Genomic DNA, 21028 nt, shown 5'->3' on the forward strand with positions numbered 1-21028 from the left:
CGTCCGCTCCGGGTTTTTTTGCAGCTGAATAATGAGGTCTGCTTTTATTATGCCATCATTAAGTAGGAATGCGTGCTTTTAATTAATGGGTGATTAACACACAATACCCGTCATTAAAGCCAAATTAAATATCTAGTTCAAGGGAAACCACTGTAAGCCTTGCATTATTTGGAAGTCCTCTTGCTGTGACGGGGCCCAACCCTACCTTCCTGAGTTAAAACTCTCCTTTGGAGCCCATGGGTGGTTTTGAGTATTGTTCAAGGCTAGGGCTCTTCAAAGCAACATTTTCCCAGCCCCTTGGAGAACATTTTTTTTATACCTTTTTGTACTTCCCCCTCCATAGCTGAAGACAGTAGACCTGTTTTTACTTCTTAGTACCATAGGATGAACACACATAGCTTTGGGAACAGCTGCATGCTACAGAATCAGTAAGGGACTTTACACATCATTTTTGATGTATTGCATCAAAATGTGGTGCTCTGTCCCCTACCACAGCGGTAGCTAGGTGCAGGATTTGGGGCAACTGGGTATTAGATTTCCTTTTTCCCCCCATTGCTGTACTCAGGAGCCAGGATCTGTCTTCATGAATGGAAGGCTAAAATTTGGATTGACGCAGGACAGCAGTGTCTTGCTAAGAGTACCTAAGAGCTGAAGTTAAATTATTATTCAATTTGACTGTAATAAAAAAGACCCACGGAGGAGCCCGCCAGGGATAAAACACGTACGCAATTATCTTTCATAAGGATAATCCCAATCAAGCTGATCAGAGCGTGCGAAGTAAAGGGGACGTGACAAAAATATGATCCAAAAATCTCAGTTACCGATGGACAAAAATAGATTGCTTCCCTCTGGTTGAATCCCAAGGGAAGTTAAGGTTTTGTTTTCTCAGACTCCTTCACCAGGGCTTGATACTACACCACCAAGGGGGGTTGTATTGTCGGTACTGCATCAGTTGTGCAGGTGCTCGAGGAATACGCACAAAGCCCCTTCATCGTTGCACCTAGGCTGCCCTGCGGTGCGAGACATGGAGCGAAAGAATTACCAGCGCAGGGAAGGAAGATGAGACAAACCAGCAACTGGGGATTGCCAGAGACAAGAACAGAAACCAAGGGGAACATGGAATTGAGAGGATTACCAATGGAAGAATATGCTTCAGAGATAATATTATCATGAAATCCCTCAGGAGCAGAGCTTTATGTCTGACAAAAAGCTCCCTTACCGGGAGCCATTGTTTGTTTCGGTGATAAATCCCCAGGGCAGAGACCTGATCGTTCAGTCAGTAATATCATCCGAGCAGCTCTATCAACCGAAGTCACACAGCTCATCTCCCTCACCTTACAGCTGCTGTGGCTTCATGCACAAAGTCCGCATCCAAGGAATTCACATTAGAAAAATCCACGTGGCATAAATCCCGGCCTGTGTGCCGTTTGCATGCAATAGCCAGGTTACCCAAAAAAAAAATAAAATTTTTTTTTTAAATCCCCACTTCCAAAATGACAGCAAATGTGTGCTTAAAGTTTGGAACAGGTCCTTTTTGTTTCTTAAGTGCATGTGTACATCTGGTGCCTAGCAACCCAAGGGCCTGCAAAGCCATGCACTAAAATTAACAAGGTGTTTGCAGATTGAGGAAAGGCACTCAAGGACCAGGGAGATAAAGGCAGCAACGTTGAGTGCGTCTCAGTGAAGAAATCTGAAGGAGCATAAAAATAAAAAGCCTAACCCAAGAATAAGGGTCAGGGACATAAGAAAGAAACACCTGAGAGAGAAGCCTACAAAGGGAGGTAATGTCTCATCTAATTTCACTTAGGCAATGGCCTTTTGTGCCCATGCTAACAAGAAATGGAAACAGGTATGATTAAAAACCACTCCGCTGCAAAGCTGAACAAACAGAGCGACGAGGCCAGCTCCTCGCCTGGTGCGTGCAGCTGAAACGCTACCCAAGTCAATGGAGTAACACCAATATATCCCGCTGAGGATCTGACTCCCTGAATCCAATAAGCATTTACTCCGTCTGCCAGCTTCAGAAAAATTGGAGTTGAACGGAGACATTTGTTTACCATGTTTACTAGGAGACTACTGAGAACATCTCAGAGGTAGCTGGGGGAAGAAAAAAAAAAAGTATTGAGATGACACTATGAACTCGGACACAAAAGAGCACGCTGTAATCACAGTCATGCTTTGGGAGGTCGGGAGTAACTTTGGCTAAATCAGCGCAGTTTTTTTGGAATTACTTTAGTGTAACTGAGAGAGGATTTTGGAGCTACCGCTGTAGGCCAGATTCTGGTCTCAGCTAAACCATGCTTAATCATAAATACGTGCTTAAAAGCAATTCCCAGTGAAGTCGCATGTTCCAGTTAAACCACACTACATCTGTGCAATGTTAAGCAGTATTAACATTAGCACGTGCTGTGAGCAGTCACATATTAAGGGTTACCAATTCTCTTGCCTACACAACTCTGACTTGCCACTAGATGGCTGGCGAGCAGGGGCATGGCTTGAAGCCAGGACACCTAGGGCATTTTTATATGCGTTTTCCGACGCAGCGCTGGGCGCTTTTAATTAACGAGCTGTGCTAATTAAAAGCACCCGCGTGTCACATGTATCAGCAGCACAGTGAGTCCCCATGCTGAGAAAGTAGTGGCGGGGTGCTTTGAACTAAAGTACATTGAACGTGTTTTATTTCAAAGAGCACTGCCACCATTTTCTCAGTGTGGAGATGCACTGAACTGCTGATGCATGTCATGCACGAGGCTCCCAGAGCATGTCTAGTTACTCGATTAATTGAGTATGCTCTGACACGCCGGATTTCCACTGCATTGGTGCAGGCTCCCTGCATGTGTGTTAGTGCCCCTAGGCTCTATCACTGCTCCAGGTGGAGGGGGGACGGGGAGCAGTTCATCCTGGGATGCCGGAGGACTAAAATTGCTTGTTTTATCTCTGCGGAGCAGACTGAAGTTACCCTAACATGCGCTAGGTTTCACGGCCCAGAGTTAACACTCATCTGAAGTGGCATAAAACTTTGAGAAGCTCAGAGGGCACTTAGCGTGAGTAAACAAGCTTTAAAGTGCAGTCATTCACATTTTAAGTGCCCTTAGTATGGCCTAAGCATAACATATAACTTTACCCTAACTTCACGTTAGGCGTTTTTGTTAGTGCTTCCCTGGGATGGGACCAAAGTTAAAAGGAACCCTCTTGACATTAATGGAGTCAGTCCAGATTTAAACTGGTGGCTAAAGGATTTGCCTATACTGTATTGCAGTCAAAGTGTGACTGCAAACGGTGACCAGAAAGCTGGGAAAATGCTCAGGTGGTTTACCTGTGTGGCACTCCGTGCTGTTGCAGTGATGCTGCTAGCAGTACCTGATCTAGCTAGTTCAAAGCACTTGGATTTACCTGCAGTCACACTGCATAATTGAAGATCGCTATTCCACCATCTTGCTTCAGTTTTAGAGCTTAACCAATTCCAAGCAGCCACGCACTGTTGCTGAAATGCTCTTACGCAGCTAGTGAGAAGAAACTACTTGTTTTAAAAAGCCGTGCCATATTCTCTGATGGAGAGCTGCAGCAGGTGATCTTTCAGCCAAGGGACTGTGCTTGAACCAATGCCCTAGACCACTGGTTCCTAATCTGTGGTACGTGTACCACCAGTGGTATGCAGACCACCTGTCAGTGGTACACATTAACAGATTTAGTATAATGACTTTATATGACAAAAAATGTTGGTGGTACTTAAGGTTGTATTGTTTTAAGTTGGCAGTGTGCAATCTGTCAGAGTTTGGGAACTGCTGCCCTAGATAAACTAGTGCAAGGTTCAGTTTTACATCAGCCATTCTTCCACTGGGAGGCATGCTGCTTTTGACCTGCCCTGACAGGTACTTAGGTAAAGCCTAAGCCAGATCCTACAAGAAAACTTTCTGCTCTTTAGAAGCAGCTGACAATGACCTCCCCTTCATTTTCCATGACAGAGGAGACAATTCAGAGAGGAGCAGCTATAACACCAGGCAATTAAAAATAAAACACCAACCCAGGGAGAAATAATACAAATACCTACTGCCTTCTTCCAGAACAACTCAATAAATTCTCTCCTTAAACTGCACTTGAAAATAAAAAACAAATAGGTTCTGTACAGAGCTATTTATAGTGTGATGGAGTATTATGGCATTGGGAGGTGACAAACCTTAATGTTTATTTTCCCCTTATCATGCCTATCAATCAATAGAGACATTGCTTTAAATTATAACCTGCCCTACTAGATCCTGATGAATAACGCTTGCTTTTGCATGCTGGCCAAACCCCTATGCAGAATGTAAAGATCCCTCTTCCCCCACTATTTCCTTTCTTCCTGACATTTTGTTGCTTTTTGCTCCTTTTTTTTTTTTGCCTGTCAAGAATTGGGTCACAGGCAGCACAAGGTGGTTGCTAGTTTCAGGGAGTCCATTATATGTTCATCCAATCTAAACTGGATACTTAGAAAGACACGAGGTCAAGTTCAATTCAAATCTAAGACACCTGGCTGTATTCCCACCGGTGCTTAGGGAGGTAGAGGAGATTGAATAGAAGCTCCTACCCCTGGGAGTCAGTTGATAGAGATAAGAAATAATGGAGTTAAAAATGTGCAGAAGTGTTGCTATACTGGAAGGAAGACAAGATCCACGAGTGCACGCCATCAAAAAGATAATGATGCCACTAATCTCTAACCAGCCTGCAGAACTTTATAAGGGTGGCTTTTAATCTGGCTCCCGCACACAGCGAAGCCAGTTTCAAAGACACTGTCATAGCATTTATTCCATCAGCATTGACTGGCTCACAGCTGAATTCTTGCAGTTGCATTAATGCTAAGAATCCTTTTCATTTATGATCAGCTCAACAGCTTGGTTTATTACACTCGGCCCTAGCTACGAAAGAGGGGGAAAGAAGAGCTAGTATTCTCTCTCCATTTTTCTTTACAGGATTCTCCAGTCTATTACTTTCCCTTTAATTTATCCAATTGCAGAGGGATGTTGGTGTTGGCATCTCCTCCACGCTGGAAACAAAGAGGTAAAGAGGTGCATATTTTAAGGCATTACCTCAGTCTGGAAACCCTCCACCAGGATGGCCACCAGGAGGTTAAAGAGAACATAATTCCCAAATGTCATGAGGGCGATGAAGTAGAGAGCAGCCCAGGAAGAGGTGGAAGCCATGCCGTTGTAGAGAACCTTGTTCCAGTCTTCCTGCGTCAGGATCTGGGGAGAAAGAGCAGCGTGAGCACTAGGAGACATCAGAGAGGACAGAGGCATCAAAGACAGCAGTGCGAGCACTAGGAGACGTGTCCCTGTTGACATGCTCCGTTAGCAGGGCAGTCTGGTTGTACGGCCTAGGACACACAGCATTACGTATGTTCTGGGCAGACAGAATAGTGTCTCCAGCCTTAAATAGGCAAATAGCAGTCCAGCCCAACTACAGCACTTTACCCTGGATATAGTGCTCCTGTAAATGAGGACAGTGCACTTGACCCTCAAGGGAAGTACTGTAAATGAATTTCAAATCAGACTTGCCCCTCATTTTCCATTAGATCACAGCAGAGATGGAGAAAACACCCACGAGTCCCAAGTCTCATGCCCCTACTCATCACTAAACCACGCTTTGGACTATGGGCAACAAGCTGCCCTAGCACCAATATATATCGCGGGCAAGAGAAACCTGTAAGTGACTGTGAAGTATGGCATTTCCTTCTACCTGCAAGGACAGCTAAATCCAGCAGAGACTGAAAAGATACAGTCCCCATTTGCCACATATATAAATTATTGCTATAAAACACTGGAGAGAGATGACTCCACACCATCTTTCTTGCTCAAGGGACTTGTTGCAGCCTTGATCACAGACTAGTTCTCAGCTCACATTCCTGCTCATTCAGCACTTTACCTCTCCGCTCTTTCTCAAAACATCGCCATCAGTTATACAAGAGCCTTCTTTTCTGCAGCTGCTGACATTGCTGCTAGCTCTATTTTTCTTAGATCTTCATTATTTTTTCTCCAAATATTGTTTGAAACCCTTCATCCTCCCCTGCTGCTACTTCCCAATTTTTCTCCCTCTTGGCAATTAGTCTTCTGACTTATATAAAGTGTTCTGGAAAACAGACATGGACTGTCCCTCTTTCTTGCAGTCCCAAAGCATATGCTTGTTCAAGAGGTTTTGCTGGTGTACCTGGAAAACAGTGACGATGGCCCAGAGCAAGGAGTCAAAGTTTTTCCTATCAGGAAGGGTGTCCCCGTCTCTCTCAGAAGCAAACTTACAGCCGAAGAGATGCATCCCTAGAATACTGAACACAAGAAGCCAAGACTGGAATAAAGAGGATGTTAAGGAAATATCATGTCATAGGACTGTCTGTGCACCATATAGGAGAGACTTTACAACGATAATTTATTCACCAAAACAACCTAATTTTGAGTCAACTGAAACTATTTATAAAAATTTGAAGGAAATTCTGCAAATAGTTTCACGCAAAAAAAAAGACTAGTTGGAAAAGTCAAAACACTGCTTCAACATTTTCCAAGCAAAAATGTTTTGACTTGTTTGGAAATGACAACTTTTTATTCACAGTTTACCAAAACCTAATTTAAAAAAAAAGGGGTTAGAAAACTAAAAAAAAGGACTTTAATTGAACTCAAACACTTTTGCTGTGAAAAACAAAAAAAAAAATAATCATTTTTGGTCCAATTTTTTGTTTCGTTTTTAATTTTTCAGTTCACCCAATGAAGCGAAAAGCCAATGCTTTGCACAGCTCGGCCCTGCATCTCCCTAGCAACTGGTCATTTAGAGGGAAGCTTTCCATCAGGAAAGAGAAGAGAAAGCTTTTAAGCTGCCGTTTGTCAACCTTCCCAATATCTGTGCACCTTGTGGAGAAAGCCAGACCTACCCCCAGGTCCAGGAGAGAGAAGCTCATTAGGCTTTGAATTTCCTGAACACCAACAGGTCTGGTCCATCATAAAAATAGGGACTTTTTTCAACCCCCCAGCCCTCAGTTTGCTTTTCTAATATCCCCAAAATACAGAGCTGCCCAGATCTTGGGCTCTGGTTGAGGATTATTTATTAACATACTTGCTCTAAAACCTTCTGCACAGGGGGAATAGACTGGCTGAAGACGGAAGGGCAAAAACCAAGGGGGAAAAAAGAACCAAGTTTGAGAGACTGACTTAGCTGGGTTTATTCTGCCTGCCCCCCTTCGAAGGTGGGTATTTAACCAACACGTCCTGCTTGGCCTCTCAACCAGAGCAGTATTGCAATGCCATCAACCCTCTTCTTCGGGATTATGTCAGGACAGGAATCGGCCAGCAGAAGGGACCTCCCTGGAAAACTCCATTGCAAACGCAGATGTCCTATTTGGCAAGGACTGAAAGATTCAGGCAGGGCAGCAAGCCCAGTACCGGGTGCTGGTCCAGAAATGCCCATATAAGATACGATTCACTTCACTGCGGGCTTCCGGGCTCCTCTCACCTACTACTAAATAAAGCATTTCCATTCGAGGGAGGACAGTCAGGGTTATATACCTCTGAAAACACTCACAAAACCTACAGAATTGCCTTGGTCTCATCCACTCACTGGCTTTCACCTTAAAGCACAGAACGTCAGCAGGGCACGACATCCAAGTCCTTGCCACACACTCACCTAAAGATGAAGATGAAGAGCATCAGTAACATGCAGAAGGTGGCCACATTGTCCATGGTCTTCATGAGGACCACGAGCTGGCGCTGGAGGGCAGGCATGAACCGGACCAGTTTTAGGACTCGCATGAGACGGAAGGTCCGTAGAACCGACAGGCCCCCGCCTTGCTGGCCCACGATCTCCCAGACACTAAGGAAGACAAGAGATTTGCAGAATAGACCTCAGCCCTGGGAAAGAAACGCTGAACATAACTTCATGTAGGCATCAAAGAGAGAGATAGAGCAGGGAAAAGAAAAAGCCACTCTTAAATCTGGTGGAGTTCAGGGAAAAAGAGGGGTGGGCAGTGGAGAGTCCGTCAGGGATGGCCGTACTGCAAGTGCCGTCTGACAGCGGAAACAGAGCCAGATCTGCAGTGGGGTGACAAAAGCATGTTAAAAACATGCCCGTGAATGACTGCATCTGTAGGTACAATTTTAGTGTTCACGTGCGACCGATGGGGGAATGGGCACAGTGAGCCAGCTGGACGCTTAACTAGAGCTTTGTTAGCTGAAGAGTTCAAGCCCAAACTTCCCAACGATTAGGGGTGTTTGGATCTGGGGCTTTAGTTTGGGCCTCTCTGAAACAAGCACAAAGAAGCCTCTGAATACATACCTGCATGTCTGTCTATGCATGTCCATCTATCTATGTGCGAATAGGATAAATATAATAGACAGTATTCATTATGTTATAGGGAGCTATTTAACACCATAGAGAGAACCAGTGATGGCCTGTTAGACAGGAAGCTAAGAAGAATGCCCCCAAAATTCAAATACACGGCATTAATGAGGCATACAAGTGAGAGGCATGGAACGGGCATACTCCAGGGTGGGGAGAAAGAACAAGGAACTCAGAGGTAGGCATTACTAGGAGGAAACGGAAAAGATGCATGCTATGAAATACGACAAGGTATCACAAACAGGTATGGCAGGATACATGGAAAACTTCAGAGGCTGAAAGCAAGATAGAAAAGAGGTGCATTGCTGTAGAGAGTTTTTTCAGGACAGCGGAGAACTGATAGATGAAATGACACCACAGGGTGCAAAGCCTAACACAGGAGCACATTATCCTGTGCTTGACTTCATCAGCTCAGGGAGAGGACACTCTTGTAGGGAAAACGCCCTGCTTGTACCTGATCACTACAATGATCCCATCAAAGATGTTGTATGGATTTTTGATGTAGCCAAAAGGACCGTACACAAGGACCTTCAGGAGCATCTCCAGAGCAAAGAGACTTGTGAAGACTATATTGCTGATCTCCAGGGCATTGGTGAGCTCCTCAGGCTGGTACCAAGAATGAAAAGAGAGGAAAAAATTAAGGAGTTAAACAATACGGGGCTGCTCTCAAGGGCTTTGCGAGTTTAAACCAGGCCTGAATTATGAGAGCATATAAATGTCAGTGTAGCAGCATCACTTACACCCCCGGGTCTAGATGAGTAGGCCTGTGTAAAGGAAAACACCAACAGGGCAGTGTGAGATAAAGTACCCATTATAAATTACATAGTAAATCCACCCTTGACATTGACATTAATTACAGCATCAGTACCCTCGCAGGAGGAGACATTTGTAACACTGTCCAATAGTGAGACTGAGCATTTCCATAACCCACACACCAATTATCCTAGATGGAAGGGGATGTCAGACTGCTCTCTCGCACACCCATCGATTATGGGTCTGCTTTCTTTATTTACTAGGTATCTTACTCTTATATAAAAACTAACACCAAGGCTTCAAAAGTGATTAGTGATTTTGCGTGCTGAAGCTGAGATGGTTAAAGGAACCCAATTTTTACAAACTCCTGTGGAAATTAGCCCCTCTTCGGTGTCTCAGGTTGGGAACCCAAAATCACTTGACTTGAACGTCTTAAGTATTAACTTATACTTTGTATATAATACTGTGCACATCTCCAGCATGTTTTACCCAAGGACCCCGACACATTTTACAAGCAGTACTAAAGCCTCAGACTTTTCATTTGAGCTAGGCATAGGCATCTTATAAACACACCACAGAAGGTAAACTGAGGCCCAAAAGAGTTAAGTGACTTCTTTAAGACCAAACCATTAGTCAACGGCAAATCTAGAAACAGAAACTGGGAGCTCTGACTTCCCCTCCTGATCCAAGCTCCAATTAGCCTGGTAGTCAGGCACAGTATTTAATAACTACGGACACATGCTTCAGTTTCATTGAAATCAAGAGCTCGAGTGATCTGTTGAACAAAGGTTTGAAGACCAAATTTATAAAAGTTGTTGGCACCTACAGGTGCATATAGGCACTTAATGGGATTTATGAAAGATCCTAAGCAGACTAGGTGCTTAACGCTCATGGATTGTCACCAGGAGTCAGGCACCTAATTCACTTGGGCATTTTAAAATCCCACCGTGTGCCGATCTCCATCTTTAGGTACCTAAATACTGTTGCAAAATACTGTTACTGGCCCCACGTCACAAGTCTGCATGCTGTACGTTAACAAAGAAAAGGCAGCAGCTGGATGACACTGCAGATAGTATTAAGTACGGACACCAATTTTGCTGAAGTGACCTTACAGCTCACAAACAAACCAAACGAGAAGAGGAGGATCCTCAAACGAGGCAGTAGCTGAATCTGTAACCTAGTCTGCCTATTGCATGCACTCTGATCCCCACTCTTCTGAAACCTCACAACTGGGCACAGCAGGGGTGACTGAAGGACATCACTTGTAGCCTTAGCTCACTATGTGGTCACTTGTAATTGCTTGTATTTCAAAGTACCATATGACTGAAGGGGTTATAAATATGCAGACAGATGAATATGCAGACAAAAAACATTTGTGCATTTAATTCTCTTCCATTGGTTCTTATTGCCGAAGTCTCCCAACATGCTCACTGCATCTCCCCTTCCAGTTCACATTGCCTTTCTCCCTCTTGGTAACATTTGGAGTAAGATTTACTCCAAAGACTTGGACCCAAATCATTTTGACATCATCTTGACTTTGCACTGTAGTCTCTACAGACTTGCACTGACGCTGGTGGGAGTTTGTTGTGACAAAGCTAAGTCCTTACCAAGGGATGAGAGAAATGGCAGTATCAAAAAAAAGTAGGGAAAAGAACTACCCTATGCACATACGAGATATTTTTTGGGCACTTAAAATACCGCAGCCATTTCAAAGTACTTTTATTTTTGTTCAAGGCATCAAAAGGCACTTAGTCCACGAAAGAGGTCAGCTCTCAGAAAATGCTTATGTTTCAACAGCAGGAGGAGGGGAAGGTCAAATAGTTGAACCTCCTGAAGAGAAACCAGAGGGAAAGAAAACAAAGGGTTATATCAACTCTTGGCTTGACGTGCAGAGATTCATGCCTGTCACTCTCATCAGTGAATAAATCCCTGAGCTAGAGTTTGACAAACACTTGACACATAGTCCAAATGACTTCCCTGGCTGATCTCAAGTTAAAATAAAAAAAAATGCTTTAGCTCATGATATTATGCACACTTCTGGTAGAAAATTATATACAGCCTGCAACACACACGCGCAACGGAATAAATAGGATGGGAGCTTGTATGTCAAGTCTCACCTCAGGACAATTGCAAATGCTCAAAGTCTACCTTAGTCATGAAAATGCCAACTTGCACATAACCGCGACAGAACAGAAGCAGCCACCGCGGTTGTGATCCTTACGGGGGTTATATCATCACGGAAAGAAATGCGCTTTTGATGCATTCTCATCCATCATCACCGGTAATTTGCACCCGATCCGCCAAATTGCACCTTCACTGACACCTGTGCACCCCTCAGCTCAAGAAACAACTACAGGACAGCTGTGAAATGGGACCTGCTGGCATATAACTAAGGGGACGTGATGACCCTGTGGTTAGAAGGCAGTGAACGGTCTCGAAGCACCAGCTCGAATAGAGCACCGCTCGCCCCTGTCCGTTCCTAGAAGATGCAGGAAGATGATTTTTTAAAAGGCAGCCAGGAGAGGAGGTGATTTGAGGCTAATAAAATGACTGATTGATAGCACTTTGCATTCCTCTAGCACCTTCCAGCTGAAGGTCTCAGTACATTTTACAAAACCCTTGGGCATGGGCACCAGCACTAGATACGGGACAGGCAAACAGAGGTTATGTGACCTGCCACAAGTCAAGCAAGCAGTCAGCAATGGCAGAGTTTGAATTGATGGATTTCCAAAGAGCTTCAGGGCACTGGGTTCCAGCTCTCACTGGGATGTTTTGGGATTTGGGTTCCTTCCCTTCAGACGGCTTTTTTTATTCCCAGTCTCTGGCCATCCCTCTAGTGAAAGCATGCCGTGCATTAAAGAAATGCATGAAACACACCATTATAGGCACCTGCTTTAGGCTGTGTGTACTCCCACATGCCCTGGACACTGGTTCTTTATTTTCAAGTCCCTGGAAAAACTCTAACCCTGGTAAAAAGAGAAATAAGTTCAGAGACCTGTCAGCGGGAATCAGCCCGTCTCCTCAGTCACTGCCAGAAGGGCCGGAAAGCATTGCTAATAATCATCACCCTCAGCTCAGAAGGGCTTCACCTGACAGATGCTGTTGTAAATCATCTTGGGGGGAAAAAACAACATCCTGAGATAACCAAAGTCTGTAATTGGTGTCACTGCTTTGGCTGGGGTTCAAGCTGCAGGAAAAGTAATTTCAGTGCCAAGGAGATGGGCTGGTACAGCGGGGAATTTGGGTGGCTCACACTGTTTACCTAGCAAGCAAGACATGGTAAGAGAAGATTTGAGCATAACCTGCTGCCTGCATTGCAAAGAGCAGAGATGTCACCTGCACTGCTCATTAGAGGGCTTCGTGGCTCCTCTAACCACAGGCACCGGCAGACCCTGGGGTGGAGGGACTCCATCGGCTGGGCCACGCAGGGGGCTGCTCTGAGCTCAGCATCCATCATACTGGCATCTGCATGACGGCAGAGGGTTTATCCCTCGCTCTCATCAAACAGCGCCTCAGGAAAAATAAAATCCATCCTAATTTCGCTTCCTCTGAAACCCCTCAGGCCAACACAGTTAATGAACAGAATGGGCTCTGCATCCTGGGGGAAGCGAAAACCATTTTTCTCTGTCCACGGCACAGGTGCAGTGTTAGGGAAGGGTCACCTCACCTGGCATTGCTGGGGAGTCAGGTGCCATGGTTGTAACCCACTGATTCACGGGTGTGATATGCATTCCCCTCTCTGCCCACCCTACGGAGGGCATGGGCCTGTAACCGCTCCTGGCTACAGAGCCCAATTCATTAATTCTTGCTGTAGACACTCCTGGAGTCCCCTGGTGTGTCAGCCAAGAGTGGCGGCTACACAATTACCAGCCATCAGACTACAGCATCCTCTAGAGACTCGGGCAGAGCATCCCAACTTTTCTGTTGATCTTTGCCACTGAATTAGTCTCTGCCCTGGGGCAAACTATTCTGCCTCATTCCTTCAATTCTGTACAGTGGTGAAACGCACTCGCAGGTGTGTCGGAGTGCCTTCTCGTGCGTTGCACGGCGATGCCTCATCTCTTTTCTTTTTCTTTTATTGTAAATGAACTTCAGTTTCAAGACAAAAGGTCATTGTGAACCACCAGGCTGACATTTTTGCTCAGCAAAAAGTTGAGCTGGGCCGTTTCAACAATAGCAAAAGAGGTGCGCGAGAATTTGTCAAAACAAGAAGCGCCCCGAATGTGATCCTGTCTCGAGAATATCTCAGTTTTTTCTGACAAATCAGTGCTTTCTGACAAAAGAAAAATAAATAAATAAAAGAGGTCCCTGAAACAAAAAAAAAATAAAAAAAATGCTCCACCAGCTCTAGTCATCACATACGTGGGAGAATCAAAGATGCCTGACAAAGCCCCGGTCCCTTGGGTACGTTGCCAAGTGTGAAAGAAAATCATGCCTCCAAAAATCAAGCTGTTTTTTCCCACGCACTGTCATAAACAAGGGAGTTTGTTTCGCATATTCGGAGAGGGCACGCTCGGAAACGGAATTTGGTGAGGATTTGGAAAGTACAATATTTATATGGTTTATTACAAATGAAATGTAGCTCTTGATGCAAAACACGAGGCTCACTTGCAGCATAACGCTTCCTGCCCACCAATTTGATGCTAGTACATCTGTCATAGATTAAAATTCTCCATTAACATAAGATTCTGCTAATTCTCTCATCAGTGGCAACAGTGACTAATTAAGAGGAAAACTCCCTTTGATTAAAACAAGTAGTAGAAAAAGCAAAAAAGGACCTCAATATGATTCAGATGGGAAAAGATGCAATGCTAAGGACCCAATCTTAGAGGAGCCTTTGGAAAATACTAAACTGTTTTCTGCTGGACATGCACGCGTGTCGCCCTGGATAAATCATTTCCTGGGACCTGGGTGGCTGTTTGTAATGCTGTCCATTTGGTGAAGGACCCAGCAGTATGTTGACAAGCTCTGGCTCCATGTCCAATGTGAATGGGCAGCACGGTGTCTGAAGCACTGCCCAGCAGATTAACGCGCAGGTTTTCAAGCTTCCTGGAGAAGAAAAGCTCCAAGAGCGCCAATGAGCGCTTACCGGGTTGTCAGGAAGCGAACCAGTCACAGGATGAAGTATGGCGGTGAGGAAGTTTGCAGGAGATACAGCCCGAGCTCTGCTTATTGATTTCCAACAGTGCGTGTTGGTGTGAATCACAGCAGAACAAACTAACAAGGGCATCTGGAGAAACACAGAGAAGCTGGAGCCAGGATTTCCCAGGCTTAGACTGAGTCATTCAGAGCATTCATCTGGTTTAAAGAAGTCTTCTTCCTGTGTGAGACACCCTTTCGGGGTCCGCCTGGTTACTGCCAGTCCAAAGTGAGACCTACCGGAGAGAGGGCAGAGTGTTCTTGCAAAGTATGGCCCGGGCCGGACACAAGTGTGGGCGAACCGGGCAGCTGCCCAGGGCCCAGACACTAAAAAGTCTGTATCTACATCTGAATCGGAACCCTCTGAATTGATTTGGAAAGATTTGGAAAGATTCGGAGATTCGGATGTAGACACAGCTATTAAGCCCAGGGGGCTTGATACTAAAAAGTCTCCTGGGGCTGCCAGGAGTCTAGGTACAGTGCTGAGTATGGCAGAGGATAGGTGTATGCAAGACAGTGCATTAGTGGCACTGCGCTACTGTCGCAGGAGCTGGGTCTGGGCTGGAGCAAGGAAGCAAGAACTGGCAGGTGAGCACAGGAGTGGACAAAGGTTTGTAACATCTACACATTCAGGTCCAGGCTATAATCTTCCTGGGTTATATGGACAAGCCTCTCCCACACCTGCTCCCTCCCTCTCTCTGTATCCGAGTTCTTCTATCTATAACAAAGTCCTTTTTTGTCTGTTTAGATTTTAAGTTTTCTATGGCAGGGACTGTCTCTTGCTGTGGGTCCATGCAGTGCCTCTGCATGGGGCACCAGAGATACTGCTGTAATATGAACAACAATGAACTGTCCAAATGTACCATCCATCAGGAGCCGTAGGAGGCGGAAGACCTTCCGACTTAACTGCAAGAGCCCAGAGCTAGAAAGGTGCCTCCAGAACTTCTTTGCTGTGCTTTAAAAATCAGGTTCCCCCGGCCTACATCCCTTAAATTCAAAGGACTCTTTCCATGCCTCCTGAATTGTATCCTAAAGCGATGACACAGGCAGCCCATGGAAGCACAGGTGGCTCTTCTTGAACCGCTTTGAACTAATGAAGTCCTGCGTTCCAGGACCCAGGCTCTCCAATAAATCGAAACCTGTGACCTGAGCCAGCTGGATTCCTTTTGTGTACGTGTGTGTATGCTATTAGATAGTATCCAACTCTCTTCTCTCAGTCAATCTTGACCTCACTCGTCTGTAGCAGTAGATCCTCTCTCTGCCGGGCTGCAAAGTTCTTGTGTTCGGATGCATTTTCTCTCTCTCTGACAATACTAAACACGTTTAAGCAATGATCTGGAGGTCAACCGAGAGAGCCATGCTTGGGGGCTAGAACTGTTTCAGAAATGTTTTTCGGAGAGCCGCAGCTGCTGACCGAAAAGGAAGAGACTCAACAGCAACAACAAATGCAGTACATTTAACATGTTTTTCTAGTCTCACCCAGTAAGCTAGCTCAGCCAGAGGGCTTTGATCACAGAAATGCTCTACCACACTTAGAGGAGGCATGCAAGGCCTTGGATAAGGGTGGAAGGGAATGGAGAGATGGAAACAAAAAGGTCCAGTTCCAAGAAACAATTAGCAGGGAGATACGCTGCACCTGCCCAAGCCACTGCAGACAGCGATCCTTTGGAATTAGGAGGACTCTGCCAGGTTGACCGGAGGCTCTGAAAACTCTTGAACCACTGGAATGAATGGTATGTGGGGCCACCATCCTGCTGTTTATTTGTGAGTCGATTCCTCTGGCACAGGATGAAGCAACATGCCTTTCTATTAGGGCTGTGTGAAGCTTCAGTCCCCGATTCGATTCGGCCCGATTCGGTGGCTGAATCTCCGCATCCGAATCGAATCAGGGGACCCTTTAATCTCTCTGAATCGAATCGGAACCCTCTGAATTGGTATGGAAAGATTTGGAAAGATTCAGAGATTCGGATGTAGACACAGCTTTAAATGTTTTTTCTATACACCTCAAAGCACCAGGCAGCTCGTGAATGCTGCAATGCTGGGGCGCATGGAGCATCCCATAGGAGCACAGGGAGCTCACCAGCTCGCACGGCAGCAGACCCGGAGGTGGACCAGAAGCACTTCCGGTCCACTTCCAGGTCCACTGGGGAGTGTGCAGGGGGGCCCCCCTGGCTTGGCGACTGGTGCCTCCTGGGTCTAGGGGGTCACCCGGGGTTCCCCACAGCCAACTGCTGAGCTGGGGAGGGGGCACAGGGGGCCAGTGTGCTCCCCGGCAGACCCGCGAATGGACCAGAAGTACTTCCAGTCCACTTCTTCCACAGTAGGTTTGCCACTGACCACGTGGAGGGCCCCCCTGCACTCCTGTAGGATGCTCCATGCGCCCCAGTATTGCAGCAATCACGAGCCGTGCGTATGTAGCTTAAACTTTTAAAGCTGTGTCTATGTCCGAATCGTTGATTCTCCGAATCGGCATTGAATCTTCAGATTCAGATTCAGCCAAATCGAATCGGAGATAGTGATCTGAATCAACGAATCGAATCACTGTCCCCAATTCGGGTCAAATCCGAATTCATGTTGAATAGGGCCCGTTGCACGCAGCCCGGCTTTCTATCATGGTCGCTCCAAACCCTACATCTTAATGGCTTTCTTTCCTATCACCTGGGCTAAACTAAACCTCATCCAAATGCTGAGCTAAGAAACTTATTTTGGGGGCAAAACCAAGTGATTGAATGTTATGGTTTGTGTGTGCAGCTTATCCGTACTGTGACGGTGGGCTTAGGGCAGCGGTTCCCAGCGTGGTGCTCATGGGTGCCCTGGATAAAACTTCGAAAGAATACAAATAAAGGGAAGCTGCATTTTGAAGTTGTGGATCTAATGCAATTTTAAGTAATGGGTGAAATGACCGGCTTGATCTAAATTCTAAACTTTAATATTCATATTGGCGCCTGCTGCTTTTTCTTTTAAATTCGAATGTGCCCTTGGCAGACATAAATGTTGGGAACCCCTGGCTTACAGTTCCCTGCCCCTCTGACTGAACAGTGCAGAAGATAAAAAGAAGTGGGAAAACACCACTGAAAGCCAGGGCTACAGAATAGAAACCCACATACACACACATGGTCTGTTCATGTGAGGCGCTGGGGCACACAAAGAGGTAAGTATTAATACTTCTGTCCATCTCCTGCGTGGCAGCTGGCTGCAGTCCTTCCCATCCCGCAGTCTCTTCACCTCATCTGCACATTACACAAGGCTTCTCACCCCCTTTCCCCTGCCCCTCACCTACATTTCCTTTCCACTTTAGCTTACAACAAAGGACACTGCTCTCCAAAAAAAAATAAAAAAAGAATATTATGCCATTTGTTGCTATCACATTGTTTTCCCTGCTTGGGTGTTATATCCATCCCTCATCCTATATCTGCCTTGCTTAGATAGCAAACTCTTCAGGACAGGGGCTGTCTTCTATCAGATGTGTACAATGCCAAGCACAATAGGATTTTGTTCTTGGTTAACACTTGGGCGGTATTATGACAAACACCATTTTATTTCAGCCCTAAATTACACAAGGTTTGCAGCCTCTTGAGGGACCCTTGGCTCAGAGAGAGGCAGAGTGCACAAGTCGGATCGTAATGCAATTAATTCCTACAGCTACTTCATATTTCCAGTTTGTCACAGCTAAGGGCAAGGTGAAGGTGGCCAAATTCTTCTGTCTCAAGGTTTTCTTTAACATCCATCACCTACTGCTCAAGTGCTTATGTCACAGAATCACCAAAAATCATTTGTTTCAGTGTTTCCTTACTTAAAAAAAAGCTACCTGGCTAAGCACCAAGGGACTCCACAGTGGATACATCTGGGGATCAGTGAACTCTCCAGGGAACTTCCTCATCTTTCATTTTGCAAGTGCAAAATGTTGACATGGGAGTGACAGGAATCATGATGTCTCCACTGTATTCCTGAAGTCTAAATCCTACCTCGCCTCCCTTGCAGACATTTGAACAAAAGGCAGAAAATCCCCAAAGCTCTTGTGTTTGTTCTGCTGCCAGTCTAAAGCGAACCCCCCCGAACCTCGCCGCAGCACAGAGCATGGGCAGGGAGAAGCTACCAGGAGGTCCCTTCTGAAACGCACAATTTGCTTGCTGTGGATCCAGAAGAGGATGAAAAGTTCTCGGCCACGAGAAAGACTGCAGAAAATAAATCTCTTTGAAATTATTACCATGGCAACTAAGAATTCGGCAGGAAAGATCCAACAGAAGAAAAAAAAAAAAAGAACAACCTCAGCTATTCCCCAGGAAACACCAGCAATGTTTTCCTGACTCATCATTTCCAGATTTCTTTTTTTGTTTGTTTCCCAAAGAAAAAACAAGCAAGAAGAGACATTAATACGAACATCCTTTTTGCTTTTGGGAGATGCACTATTCGGTTAAAGAGCTCTCTCCAATACCTGTGACGACACAGATAAAATATAGGCATCGAAGTCAAATCGGAAATAGGATGCAGGACCGAGGAAAAGAAGACATCTGTCAGTTAATGGAAACTGCATCCATGGGTCTGGGTAATGGAAACGACTGTTGATGAGCAGCTTTTCTTTCTTGTCCTGTGTCTACCCAGGTATTAATTAGTCTCCCAGCTTCTGTGCTTCCAGTCAATTTGAGCAATAACGGGATGGATGGTGAAGACTTGATGGACCACAGGGTTGACTGAGTGCCTGGTGGACAAGTATCCAAATCACAAGTGATGCTACTACTGTCAGGGCTAGTTATTTCCCTTGCTGACATCTCAGCAGAGGTGTCAAATCCTGCCTGAGCCCCGAATCCTGTTGGCTCTTGTGCTTTGGGGTGTAGGCACTGGGCAAAGCACTGTGAGCAAAGGCTCCTCTGTAGCTGCCTCTGCTGCACCCCCTCTCTGGCTAGAAAATGGACTTTTAACCTGACAACTGTCAAATTAAGTGAGTTTGATGCTGTGCAGTGATGCTAAAGTCTCTGTCCTACCTAAACACTACATGATCTGTATGGAGCGAGTATAGCAAATGCCTGGCCTATTCTCATCTAAACTCATTACATTAACCTGACAAACCAGTGCACCAGAGCCTTCTTGAAACTCGCTCCTTGCTGACACTGCATCTTGTTCTGCCACTGGTATTCAATCAGCAGCTCCACAAACTCAATCTGCTCAGGACAGGGAGACAAAGAGACACTCCCGGCATTGAATTAAAGCGAAGCAATTCCCCTTCCTAATGTTTCCGGCCAAGCAAGTATCTGGTTGAAACTGGATGCGGGCTCAGCTCTCTTTTGACAGCTTTCAAAATCATTCACCACCTCTGAATGTCTCCCTCGCTCCATCCCTCCTGACTGTAGCCAGGAGTAACTACCCCGGTCTCAGCACCTTCCCCAGCCACAGCTAGACCCGTGGTGCTTGCCCACTTTTGCTAGCAATGAGGAATTGGGCACCTTAGGCTAGAAGCAACGAAAAGATGCCCAGCTTTATTTTCGGATGAGTTGGTCTCCTCCGATCACCCAACAAGTCTTCTAAATACCCTTGCCTCTCCTCTTGTCGAGACGATAGGCTTCGTTATTTCCACCGAGCCATTGCGTGTCTGCAGAGTCCTGAAACAGCTTCACAACGGTTTAGGCAGTTTTTGGCTCTGCCTCTGCAGAGCTCCTGCCCATCCGCAAAAGGGTTTAGGCAGACTTCAGAAGCTCGACGGGGCTCTGGCCATCCTCAGAAACCCTTCTATTCCCTCCAGTAAATATAACTCCTCTTAGCTACAGATGGTCTTGCTATTTTATAAATAGAAACTCAAACCGCACGTATTTTCAGCAATGACATTCATTGTCTTTGAGGCTCCATGAAAGGAAATGAGCTTTAGCTATTGTTATGGGGCTGACCGCTCTAACCTGAGTTGTGCTTAATCAGAACCTGATACACTCGCATTCTTTCTTAGTGACCCTTTTCAAAAACTGCCTCAAAACAAAAAGTTCCTCCCATGGAAAATTGCTCAGGAAGAAGCAGGCTTGCAAGGGGGACCTTTGGTTTTGAGTGGCCTCAGCCCCTTCACTTTTTATCCTTCTCCTGATACCAAGCTAGGCATTGCATTGTGCAAGCTGATAGCAGGCACTTTTAGGAGAGTCTGGACTGTATCGACCGTTAAGTCTGCCTCCGCCCTCCCTGATTCCACCCTCCAACCCACCATGGTTATCTGAGTGTCCACATGTCCCCAGTGTAGGGGCAATGCAATCTTCCTGAAGTTCAGGATCAGGAGCCAGTTACAAAGAGGAACTAATGTAGCTAAGCCCAGTTGCATCCTATTAACATTCAGGAAACTAAGATTTTGCTATAGAGTGAACTGATCCTGCAATCACTATGGCTCAGGAGCCGATGCCACAATCAACAGGCTCCTGAAACCATTAGGAAAATGGTTACCACTCCAGGGCCTGAAGTAAACCATCCAGACAAAAGGAGCTGCCAATTGTCACATTCCCTAGCCTCTTCCACATAGTCTTCTCCCTTCTATTTAAGAAATTACCTTCATAACCTCACACCCCATTTGTGGGGAAAGGAAGGTTTCTTCCTAGGTTTAAGGGGTGTAGGTTGTATCTGTGTTGGTCTAAGGACATAGGCAGGCTAGGTTCTTTGGGTGAATCTGATATCTTATATTAGACCAACTCAAATAGCTGGAAAAATTCTTCTTAGCAAGCATTTCGGGCACAAACACCCTTCGTCAGGCTGAGGAAGCGTCTGCAGATGGTCGGTGCTCTTCCTGGATAGAGTGATAAAGCAGCTAGAGGCC

At 45.7% G+C, this 21028-nt stretch overlaps 1 protein-coding gene across 5 annotated transcripts in view; it reads right to left on the reverse strand.

Annotated features, from left to right (window-relative positions):
- The window catches only part of CACNA1G (calcium voltage-gated channel subunit alpha1 G), a 346031-nt gene that overhangs the window by 163424 nt on the left and 161579 nt on the right, over nucleotides 1-21028 (reverse strand). For all 5 annotated transcript variants that reach the window (XM_059732103.1, XM_059732101.1, XM_059732102.1 and 2 more), the window contains exons 10-13: nucleotides 8810-8961; nucleotides 7645-7830; nucleotides 6184-6298; nucleotides 5067-5222 (exon numbers count right to left, since the gene is read on the reverse strand). In XM_059732103.1, the coding sequence (XP_059588086.1) occupies nucleotides 5067-5222; nucleotides 6184-6298; nucleotides 7645-7830; nucleotides 8810-8961 (609 nt within the window). The remainder of the gene's footprint in view (nucleotides 1-5066; nucleotides 5223-6183; nucleotides 6299-7644; nucleotides 7831-8809; nucleotides 8962-21028) is intronic.

This window comes from Alligator mississippiensis, chromosome 8 (genome assembly GCF_030867095.1).
Source record: "Alligator mississippiensis isolate rAllMis1 chromosome 8, rAllMis1, whole genome shotgun sequence".
Taxonomy (NCBI): Eukaryota; Metazoa; Chordata; order Crocodylia; family Alligatoridae; genus Alligator; species Alligator mississippiensis.